Source organism: Bactrocera tryoni, chromosome 4 (genome assembly GCF_016617805.1).
Source record: "Bactrocera tryoni isolate S06 chromosome 4, CSIRO_BtryS06_freeze2, whole genome shotgun sequence".
NCBI classification, from domain to species: Eukaryota; Metazoa; Arthropoda; class Insecta; order Diptera; family Tephritidae; genus Bactrocera; species Bactrocera tryoni.
In genome coordinates, this window is record NC_052502.1 from 6,669,667 (window position 1) to 6,682,322 (window position 12,656).

General features: G+C 37.1%; 1 protein-coding gene across 2 annotated transcripts in view; it reads left to right on the forward strand.

The window, feature by feature from the left end:
- Positions 1 to 7,395, forward strand: part of LOC120775870 — a 62,011-nt gene extending 54,616 nt beyond the window's left edge. For both annotated transcript variants that reach the window (XM_040106240.1, XM_040106241.1), the window contains 2 exons: positions 3,049 to 3,300; positions 5,643 to 7,395. In XM_040106240.1, coding sequence (XP_039962174.1) covers positions 3,049 to 3,300; positions 5,643 to 6,401 — 1,011 coding nt within the window. In that variant the 3' untranslated portion in view covers positions 6,402 to 7,395. The remainder of the gene's footprint in view (positions 1 to 3,048; positions 3,301 to 5,642) is intronic.
- Positions 7,396 to 12,656: the final 5,261 nt, after the last annotated feature.

Genomic DNA, 12,656 nt, shown 5'->3' on the forward strand with positions numbered 1-12,656 from the left:
TTATGCACTTTGTGCAACATTTCGCTGCGCGTGTTGTTGTTGCAGCTGGTTTTTTTGTGAACTATGCGAAATTCGCTGCATAGTCGAGCAACCGCACATGTAAAGTGCGGCAAGTCTGTGGAGATTTGTTTGTTGGCGCGGAACTGGCAGCGGCGAAAGTGCGAAAAGGTTGCAGCTAAAAGGAAATTAAAGCGGTAGTTTGAGCAAAACACTATTTAAATAAGAAATGAGTGTGCAAAGTAGAGATAATAACACGTTTTTTGCCCCTTTGGTTTTGGAAAAGCACCAAGTCTGCAAACAGTTCTCTATTCATGAGAAATGTTAGTGCCAAAATTGTGAAAACAACAACTGAACACCGGCAACAACAATGTGGAGTTGGCGCAAGCAATTAGACAATAATTTCGGTAATACTTTTAAGCTATCTTACAACATAATTAGCGTGTTGCATGGCACATACAACAATTTTTGATTAAATTGTGGCAACTTTTGCGAAGTTTTTGGCTTAGAATTTTCATTAAAAATGCTTAATAATGCGAAAGAGTTTTCTGAAAGTCGCAGCATAGATGTGGCATGCCACAAATTGTGTAGAATATGTAAGAAATGCTGGCAAACTAATCGTGTGTTGTAGTGTTGCAACATGTCGCGCAGTTGCGAGGCTTTAAGAGGCATGCTGGCGGGTGGGGGCGTATGTGCAGAACTTACACTTAAGGGAAGCATGTTGCAGGCGGTTGCCGCAAACAAAATATTTAATATAGTGCATACACACTTTGCAACACACTTTGCGCTCTTACAACCGGCGTTCGTGGCAGCACATAGCTGCTTGCCTGAGCGGATTTCTGTTGGAAGCGCATACTTGACTTACAACTTCTTAAGCTGCTACAACTTATTTTCATTTATTTTGCGTATACTTTAGCGCTCAATATGTTTTTAAATATTTATGCTTGTATCCATCGCATAGCATACTTTGCGGCGTGGCTGTGTGCGTGTGTATGTCCGTGGCATGTTGCCTTCAAAATGTGAAATTATCCTGAGCTGCTGCGAGTAGTAGCAGTTTGGCGAAGAAAAAATCTAATACAGTTTTTGTTGCATGCTGCATGTAGGGTGCACATGCCGCGTTATTACAACAGCTAGCGCACGGAGCAAATGTGTACACTTGCCACACATGTAGCAACATGCTAACTCAATTTTCATATCATATCAAATTCTAGTTGTCAGAATTTTTGAGTAACAGCTGCTGCCACATGGGCTTGCGTCATGTTTGCATATATCTAAGTTTCGTTCTATGTTCATGCATTAATGCAACACATTCCTGTAAAAAGCAAGTTGCATATTAAATACTTTGCGTACGTGCAACCAAACGAAGAAGCGGCGTGTGTGTGTGTGCAAGTCGCGAAGTTGCCACGAAATTCCAAGTCGACGTCAAGCTCTACTTATAGCCGCATAAGTGCACATAAAGTGCGTTGGCTTGTTGAAAGTTTATGCATGCCATAGTAGCTGCGCAGATTCATCAAAATTTCAGCAAACAAATATGTGCAACATTTTGAAAAGCTTTGCAACGCCAAGTACTTGTTAATAAACAAATACTATTAAAAAATGTAATCAATAACATCAAAATAAACATGACACCACATAAAAAACGGACACATTTGAGCGCGACAGTTATTGTTGCTCTATGTTGCAAGTTGCAATTTGCCACAGATTTAATTCTCGCTACCGAAAATTTGAGAAAAGGCAAAAAACGCCTTTAAAAAAGTTAAGCACAGCAGCATGTGGCAAATTGCTAAGCAGCGCCACCGTTGCAAGCCGCGCTTATCTTATCTGCAGCAAAATGTTGTACGTTGCGCCCCAACGTGCATTGCTGCATTACTTGTTTACCGCTCGCAAATTGCCCCTCCTATTTGCCCAAGTTGCGCAACACAAATCTTTGGCTACTGTGCAACAGCTACTGTACGGCCGGCATTCGCGCATGCTACGTCATTTTTTCGCTACTTTCGCTGCAGCAACGTTTTTATTGCGCTGTGGCATGACAAACTAATAAAGATCGCTGCTATCGATGCAACGTGGGCTTTGGGAGAAAAGCAACTACTGAGAAAAGGCATGCATTTGTGCAACATCTTATCTACGTCGTGTTGCAACCTCATCAGCAGCACATTTAGCCTTATTTGGCAGTGTAAACAACTGCGAATCGCATACACATTGCTACTTGCAGCATGCAACTTTTCTACCTTTCACCCACCAAAGAGAATTTATCATAATTTCCTTCGTGCCACAACACTCACGCCACCTACTTGTAGGTGCACAATAGCTGCGTATGTGCCATATGATTAGCAGGTAGATAGGTCGACAAGCATTTAAAACAATTTGTTTTCAGCTGCCAGAAAGCCACACACAATAACAACAACAACAACAAATATGCTGCTGCGCTCTTCTTGCAACACTTATCGCCACGAACGCATCGCTTGTAGCAGGCAAAACAAGCGCTCTCTACCTCTCAGTCCTGCTGCCGCCCTACAGCTCGTGCCCCGTGTGCGCTCTGTTGCCGGTCGTGCAACATGCAGCCAGCGGTAATTTGCATAAAATGGGTTAAAACGGGTTAAATGCCATTACGCTGCGGTTGAACTTTGACTCTGCCTCAATTGCCTTGCTGCGCTGCGCTGCGCTTGGCTGCAGCAATCAACGAGCATCAGCAGTTTAACCGCAAAAACAAACAACTTGCCACAAATTAATTTCAATTACAATGCGCTTTACTCATACACACACACATAAACACACATTCTGAAGGAAATTTCTGCGGACTACTCCTCCGCCAGGCCGCCAGTTGCATAAGCCTCACCTCTGCACCCCAAGTAGGTTCGATTCTTGATCTCTTCCTTTTTCGTGTGCGCTCCTTCGACATCTGCGATCTTTCGAATTTTTATTGCTGTTTTACCAAGCGCGGCGCTGCTAGTCTTAAGCCATGCCTTTGCTTTATTTCCAGCTTTTATTACCGTACTGTGCGCTTCATTTGCTAACCATACCTTCTCTCTGTTTCGTTTTCTTTTTTTGCAGTGCTGGAACAATTGCGATCAACAATTGGGCCCCTTCCCGCTCAACGTGAATTCGGCGTTGCACCAGGGCTCGCTGGTGCTGACGACCATCGCTTGGGATCAGGCGATCACAAATGCATCGAAGCAGTGTCTGGTCACTTGGGAGGTCTCCGGAGGCGGTCTAATGGGCAATCTATTGACTGATAGTTCTACTGTTGAATTATCCCTGTGGCCAGAGACAGTATATCACGTGCAAGTTACGTGCAAGCATAAGGTAAGTGCACTCGAAAACAAAGCAAAAACAACAACGGAGTAATCCAAAATTAAGAGAATAAAAATAGAGATCATCTGAAAATAAATGCACAAAGGGATTAACTAAATTGAAATTGCAAGAAGAAAATAGTACTGGAAGCTTCTACAGTTTTAACCAGACGCTACGCTTTGCGTTTATCCGCGACTCTGGATGTGCTCGTGCATTTACAATAGAGCTTCGTTGAAGTCGCTGATTGCCACCGTAGCGCGCTGTGCTGATAGCGTGGCTAAAGATAATCAGCGCTCAGCGTAGAACTGGTTCCGCGTTGCACATTGTCTAGCGCTTTTGTTGCTTACACGATTTCCGCGGCAGTTTCGCTGTTGTCCGCACTTAATTGCCACACGCGTGCGCACACACATACGGCTGCTAGCGCTAGAGTCACTATGCGCTTTCAAACATTACGGAGACCATTTATGGCCGGGTGTGAAAGCCACACTAATTGTCTAATTACATCATTGCAACATAGCTGTTGACAATTGCCACGCCGCGCCTGTACAAACATATGTGTGCGCGCCGCTCACTCCGTCTTTCAATAGTTCAATACATTTTCAAACTCCTTTTCAATTTCTTACTGATTTTTTTCAAAGCTCTATCGTGTCTTGGTGCGCTGCAAAAGTACAAGAAAGATCGCATGATCACATGCGATCGACCGAACGTTCGTCTGCGGCTTTCGCCACCAACAGGCAGCAACCAGCAAGCACACGTGTTCAATTGTGGCGCGTCACATACGAGTACATACAAATATATATCAGATACATATGTGTAGTTTTCATTTGCCCGCAGGCGAAAACCAGAAATCACTCGGTAAGTTCCAAGCTAATTTGGTCTTTGTTGCGCTGAAAGCTGGAGTGATCTCGTGAGTTGCTTTTTAGCTCGCACGCAGACTGAAGGCCCAATGTGACACCTTGTAGAAATTTGAGATTGTGCACCGGATGCTGATGGCTTTTATTTTAGAACTAGCTTGAATCAAGTGAAGACCTCATGGAAGACTATTGCTACTATTACAAAAAAGGTTCTGTTCTAGAAGCAAAGGCATTCCTTGAGCGAATAGTATCCATTTACTATGTGAATATTTTAATAAATTCAAACAAGTCTGGTAATAAACTCGGAGCTTATGAGTAGTGTTTAGTGTTAAACTCGAGTTTATGCAACATTAGTTCTTTATATTTTGGATAAATTTAATGTTTTTGTATCGTAAACAATAAAACAGCAATGAACTCTGAGTTAGTGAGTAGTGTTTAGCATTAAACTCGAGTTTAAGCAACATTACTTCTTTATATTTGTGACAAAATGGTTGATTTTCCTTCGTTTTCCAATTAAACAATAAATTAGTAATAAACTCGGAGTTTATAAAGAGGGTTTAACATTAAACTCGAGTTTATGCAACATTATATTTTCATATTTATGACAAATGATAAATTAAAATATTAATAAACTCGGAGTTAATGTGTAGTGTTTAATATTTAACTCGAGTTTATGCACCATTTTTATATTTCGGACAAATTTAATGTTTATCAATAGTTTTCCAATTAAACAAAAAAATAATAATAAACTCGGAGTTTGGGAGTAGTGCTTAATATTAAACTCGAGTTTATTAAGTATTATTTTCATATTTCAACAAACAAACTGATTGTTTTTCGATCGTGCCTCCACTATTATCGCTACCCACCATTAAATAAGAGCGCTCTCAATTTTCCACCTGGCCTTACGACTTCCTCATTTGCCGTTGCGTGCTTGCCTACCGGTGTGATTAGTGGTATCCAAAGGTCCATGACATGACACGCAATTATGAGTGATTTGCTGCATTCTTTCCGTTGCTCATGTTGCCGACTTACTGACGTAAATTGTCGAATCGCCAACAACACGAATCGTTGTTGTTCTTATTATTGTTAATATTTGTACACTAATTGACAGTGTAGAACAAAGTGTACAACGCGAAGCAAAAATATTGATCGATTGGCATGTTGCAAGCAGCGTTGGCAGCCGGCTGCAGGCGATTTACTCGCATGCTGCATGAATGTTGCAAGTACACATGCGTGTGGAGCGCAACAAGCGCTCAGCGTCGCTTCGTTGCATTTGTAAATTAATTTGTTAACATTTTTACAAGCCTTTTTGCTGACAACTGAAATGGCAGGCAGGTGAAGTGCAGCAGCCAGCAGGTCCCTTATGTTCATATGTGCAACAAAGAGAAAGATTCGCACAATTATTTGCAACTATATTTATACAAGCAAATTGTCTGTGTACAATCCTTTTCCAATTTGGTAATCATATTAATTTTTTTTCTCTTCTATCTATCTTTCCAGGAGACCGGCGGTATGCGACGATCTTACAAACTGATCGTGGACACGCAAAAGCTGAGCGACATCAATGTCCACGGCATGCAAGCGATCACATTGGAGACCGGCAACATGGCCAGCAAGGAGGGCATGATGCCGCATTTGTATGGCGCGGATAGCGCGGTTGATATCGGCGGCAACTCGGGTGAGACCGACTCACGCATGCGCATACTAAAGGACAGCTCCAAAGACTTCCTCAGCCCCTACAATCCAAATGCCAATGTAGCAACAGCCAGCAGTACCACCAGCAGCAGCTTTAAAGCGCCCGTGACAACTTCAGCTACAACAAAGTCAAGCGCCACCAGCACCGTGACAGCACGTCGTACGGACGGAGTCGCCGCGCCCGCTGAAGATGAAAATTCTGTTCTGCGTAACCGACTCGTTGACGAGCGGCCGTTGGCTCAATGGGTAGCGAATTTCTTAGACCAACATCCCGCATGTGGCAAATATGGACCGCTCGTGCTTTTGGTGATCGTCGTCATCTTGTATGTGTATTTGCGGCCGCGCGTGCGCAAACACATGGAGGCCGTAGCCAACGCCGTGGACCGCGAGGTGCTCATACACAAAGAGATGCTGCCAAGTCAAACGCCACAAGCGCTGCGCATGTCAGCGGCGTTGGCGGCGTCCCATGTGGAAGTGGCGGTGGCGCCCAAGCAGGAGGACGCGCTGGCGGCGCGCAGTGAACCCAGCGCCGCAGCGTCAAATCCGCAAACATTGCACGTCTAAGGTGGGGCGCGCAGGCGTATGCGAGCGCTGTGTGTTGATTGCGAGCTGTAAATAGTAAATATTAATTAGATATATGCATTGTAGGGTTTTTTGCTAATTCATAATTTATTTATTAAGCTAAACAAATTCAATATGTACTAGATGTGATGTGATGTACTAAATGCTAAAGAACTTAATTTCGTTTACTTACATTTCGCCTCTGTATGTACATAGCATAGTCTAGGTGCGGTGTTGCTTTTAAGCCCAGCGTTGCATTTTTAGCCACATATATTGAGATAGTTATATACATATGTACCATATACTTATATATATGTATATAAGTGTGTGTAAGTTTGTAGTATGAGTATTTCATTTTGTTGTATATGTATAAGGCTTTGCTCTCTCGCGGAGAGCGGGAAGCGAAGAACTGGACGCGCGTGTATAGCAATATTAGTCTTTAAGCGTATATTACATACATAAACAGCACAGAGAGCGGCAGACAAAACAAAATAATCGAGGCAGGTGTGCGCCTGCGCCAACAGTCAGTTGACACTTCATAAAAATGTAAAATTTTCGGACATTCTTCAATATTTTTTTTTTAAATTTCGGTCGAAAATGTTATGCTCAACTTTCACTGGCCGCTGCGTTGCCACCTGTCGCAATTAGATACTAGCTTGTAAGCTTAGCGAACTATTAGTAAGTTATGCACGCATGCTGCTATGACAAATGCCAGTGTGTGTGTATGGACTTTTCGCATTTTATTTTTGTAAATCGCAACTTATGACGAGTCCAAATGTTAACGTTGACGTTTAGTTGTCGTCATTTGGTGTTTCAGTGTCCCAAAAATTAGCTGAGTGAGCAACCAAAATGTTTGCATGTATGTATGTTAAATTTCATTTGACACTTGTTTGGCGCATATGTGTGTGTGTGTATGAGTATGTTATGTCATTAAGATTTTTTCTAGTCTCACTTATGTTTTATTATTGTAAATGTTACCAAACTTTTTCAATTGAAAAATAATTGCTATTTAATTATATAATTTTTTTTTAATTCTTTTTATTTAAATTTTTTTTAAATTAAATTTTTTTTAATTTTATTTAATACATTTTTTTATTATAATTCTATTTTTTTATTTTAATTTAATTAAAAATATTTTTTTTTAAATTATTTTTGGATATTAAAATTGTCAAACGTTTTATAATTTTTTTTTTAATTTTATTATAATTAAAAATATTGTTTTTAATTATATTTATTTTTCTTTTAATTTAATTTTTTAATTTTTTCAATTTTTTTTGTACTAATTTTTTAATTTTATTTTTATTCAAAAATAATTTTTTTATTATATTTCATTTTTTTTATTTTAATTTTTTAATTAAAATTAATTTTTTTATGTTATTTTTGAATGTAAAAATTGTAAATAATTTTTGTTGTGAATAATAAATTAATTGGAGGAAATTTTCATTTTAATTTGATTTTACTTAATTCGCATTCTTGACAATGAAAAATTCAAAATATTTTTTATGCTTAAATTTTTGTTAAGGAAATCTTAAACAACACAAAACTAAAATAAAAATAGGGTAGACTTAATACCAGTGAATAATTTTTTGGAACTTTATTTCTGCAGGTGCATAATAAAAGAGTTAAAACTGCTCAAATGTTTAGTCTTTTTCGAAACCCTTTTCCGAAAATTGAAAAACAGTGCTCTTTCAGCAAAATTAAGGCTTTTCTAAGTTACGTTTTTGGCTTGCTTTTTGAGATATGATTCGTTAACCTTTGCAATACTTTTACTTAGCAACCTATTTTCAAAACATTATATCTAATTCCTTGCTCAATTTATTTTCTTGTTATCCTCGACCTCTTTTGTATGACCTTAAATATACAAATATCCCTATAATCATAATATGCTTAAAATTGTAAAAATGTGAAATGCAAATGAAGAAAATCAAAAATATCTCCCAAACCAAGCAAGTAATCCCAGAAGTAATTAAAAAATTCAAGTGCGTAAAAATTGGTAGACGATAACGAATCAAAGAATAATCAAATAAGCTAAAGTAAAAACAAAAAATGATGAAGCCCAAAAACAAAGTTAAAGTAGAAAAAATATTAAATTATTATAATATTAATTATATATAAGTTTAAAAAAAATAATAAAAAAATAAAAATAAAATATTTTTTGTAAATAAAGAACAAATAATAATAATAATAAGCAGAACACAAAATACAAACGGTAAAATGCAGACTTTGTAAATACTTAGTGTTTAGCGAAGTAATTACAACAAATAATTAGACTAAGTGCATACTGGAAATATGTAATTTGTATAACTTAAAACAATTAGTTACTAAGCTTAGTCGTTAACGATAGCATATATGTCAGTATGTATGTGTAACAAATTAAAAATGAATTGCTTCACTGTGCGAGCGCCAATTTTCCAAAACAAATATGTAAAATACAAATATATATATATTTCAAAATTAGTAAATTAAACCTATATGAAAAAGAAAATGAATAAAAATTACTAAAATAATTACAAAAATATAAAAACTGCGTGTGTTTTGAAGGAAACAAGCAATCACTAAACTCTGTACAACAACAAACGCTATATTCGCATAAAATCTTTAGTTTACGAGCCATTTATTTGAGTAGAGATTATGGATGCTTGTTCTCAGTTATTTAGTGTTTGACTTGTTTAAGTAGCGTTCATGGATTCTCAGTTATTTAGTGCTGTACGCTCCTTGGAAATAGTAGAACTTCTGAGCTGTGCTGTAGGTAATTTTGGAAACAATCTGGAGAGTTGTTTATTAATAGGGAGCGAATCTCGGAATTATGTTTTTTGATAATTGGCCGACATTTATTTTTATTACTTAAGGGTTTTGAGGGTTTCCACTTTTCTAGTTTCAAAATTTGAGTTTGAGTATACTTTAACAAGCCGAAAAAACCTTAAAATTTGATAGAACTTTTCTCTTTTAGAGTTGTTCGATTATGCCTAGCCACGGTTGAAATTATTAGCATTATAGCCTTGCAGAAGACGCACAACCAAGTAAAACAATTCAACTTTCGAACTGCCAATTCTTTTCACAAATGATTGAACATAAAAGTCTAAGATTGATTCATTTTCATCTTTAAACCAATCACAATAGGTGATTATTGTTCACCACGGTGCTCGAGTAGTGCCCATTCAAGACGTTCCCACGACGGTCGGGTGTAAGTAACCGGAACGGACACAGATTTTTATCCGGCCAAGAACCGTCAACTCGGTAGAATTATGTCGTTACAACAACAGCATAGTTTTTTGAACTTGTAAAAGACTATTATAACCAACTAACTGGTTAAAAACGGGTTAAAAACTAGTGATTCTAACGTGTTTCCGAAAATATATCAAAATAATTAAATTTTAGAGTCAGCAAGGGTTACCAGAACCTAACAAACCAACTTGTTGACACTGCCTTTCAAATACAGTACACGTTGTGTGTTACTTGAGTTTTTATTGTCAGAAGTTTTTTCGTGCTCCAACAACAGATTACAAATCTAGCGAGTTAATGAAGATTGTCAATAAATTCTTCTGTGAAATTTTGAAATTTATCACTTTCATTAATTTTTGAAAATCATCATTAAGCTCGTGTTCGAAGTTCCGTTTCATTTTCAACGATCGTTTCGATTTTCTTAACCCCAGTTTTGACTTTCACTTTGATTTTACTCAGTTGAAAACTTGTCTTATTATTAGTAGAATTTCTTCTATTCAATCGATTTTGATGACGCCAGTCGAGCACTCCTCTTAAAGGGCGAAGTGTTAACCCATAAAATCACAAAAGAAAGTAAAAAGTAGATAATTCCGTTAGGCGCATTTGACGCGATTTTAAGCCACAAAAACACACACCTACACACACAAATAAAATACAACTTGGACTTTACTCTTTTTGATTAAATGATTGAATTAGTTGTCTGCCAAATTCTAAAATTCCCAGGCAGCGCCTAATACTTCGACTGATTCGATTTAAAACTATTTGGCTAACGAGTGAAGCGCGTCTAACTATAATTACAGCATATGCAGTTAAATTGAAGTTATTAAAAATTACAAGCCGCAAAAAGCCGTTAATAAATAATATGGCTTAATGAGCTTAAAAGGCTTTAAGTTAATTTTCAACAATTTCAGCGGCTAATGCAAACAACTACAAAAAAGTACGCGGTGTTATTTTTGGTAATGGCAAAAAATGTAATGCCGAATTGCCGTTGATACTAAATTAAATTTTAATTTATTAGCCATTTAATAGCGGAAACAGCAACTACACTAACACACGCTTGTTCAATATTGATTTGTTGGTCGCGCTTAAACAAAGGCGGCAGTAAATATTTTCGTTTTAATCACGCTTCACTTTTTTAGCAATTTTCGCACAACGTTTAGAAATCCAGCTCATTTTTTCATGAAATTCAGTTGTTATTTTTATAATTAAACAGATTCTAAATATATTGAAATTTATAAAAAAACAATTTTTTTTTTCGCTGCCAAATAATTATATTTGTGAAGCTTTTTATGTAACGAATTATAGGAATGCTGTTACTAAATAGATAAGTATTCGCATGACACAATTTTTTTTTATCTCATGCTAGTTGTGATATATTTTTTTACTGTGAGCGTGATTTATATGTATTTTTTGAGTTAAATTTTTTTTGTTTCATAGCGGTAATGTGGCAACAAAAACAATTGTAATTAGTAGTTATTTATGGAGTATTGTATGTAATGCATAAATGAATAAACACAAATAATGAGTAATTAAAGTAAGTCTATAAATAATGCCAGAAAAACAAAATAAATTAAGTTAAGAACAACAATGTGACAAAATATTAGCTATATAGTAGGGCTTAACGGCGAAAAAATAACAAACAGTTTGTAGAGTGCAGCGGGTGCTAGGACAGCGTGTGTATAAATATGTAATCGAAATCAAAATAAGTAATTGAATAAAAGTGATTAATACAAAAATTAAATTAGTTTGTTTTTCCACTTTTTCGAGAATAAAATTATTATATGAATTTAATGTGAAAACATTAAGTGCTTAAGTAATCCAATAAATAGCGAGTTGATAGGATTATTTGAAAACAAAAAAATATATAATTTTTTTAAATTAAATTTTTAATGAAATCGAAAATTGTTTAAGAGAATATTTCTAAAACTCTTGGGCTAGCCAGGCTTCAAACCACAGCACACATTGGGCCATCAAGCATGTGATTAGCAAGCAAGGAAGGCGCCTCCAAGAGTGGCAAATTGGCGCCTTTATGGATCTTATGATAAAGTGTACCGATCCATGCTACTCAACATAAATATGCTTGACGCCATGGACAATATTTTGTTGAGCTTCGTGAAAAGCCGATGCTACACGAACTGACAGTTAACTCAATCAATGTCCTCAAATTAAAAGAAATCTCAATGCACTTGATGCTAAAAATTTTCAAAGAATTGGACAGTATTTAATCATTTGGATTAAATGAAGTGGCCTTCTTAGAATTAAATGATCGATCTGGAAGAAAATCATATTAAAAATATTTAAAATTAAGGCAGTCATCGGTTATGCTTAGTAGTGTAGTTCACAACCACAAAAGTCATTGACCTTTTCAGTGGTTAAGTTAGAGAAGCTCACCCAAAAATCTTTGACTTCGCTAAAAGCAAAGAAAACAAGAAACGTTCTTTACGTTAACTTCGGTTGCAACGGAGCTATAATACCCCTCCCAAATACAAAAAATGTCTTACAAGAACCTGATTGACCAGTTTGTATGGCGGCTATATGATAGTGATTCGATCTGAACTATTTATTCAGAGATTGGACCATTGCCTCAGACAATAATCGGTGCCAATTTTCTTGAAGACATTTCGTCAAATGAAAAAGCTTTCCATAAAAGTAATTGGAGCTATATGCTATAGCAACATTTTAGATCGAAATCTCAAAAGCTGAGGAACCAGTTCGCGTGTATACAGACAGATGGTCATGGCTAAATCGACATAGTTCGTTATTGTTATTGTAACGGGTACCCAATCGCCGTTAGGATGGTAAGACTTAGATAAGTTGCCATCGACGTCAGCCAACGGCAGGCTCTTTCCGCGGGGTTGGACCAAAGAAAAAGGGGTGTCAGATGTGTGAGGTTAGCATGCAAAGAGGTGGCTAGTGTGCTATATGTTTGATATTCCTACTACAGTAGCCAAAATGAAGCTGCGCAAAGATCTCTCTCTATCGTGTTTCGTGGCAACTCGAGCTCTTCGTCTGCAATGGGTGGTGGTTTGACCCCAA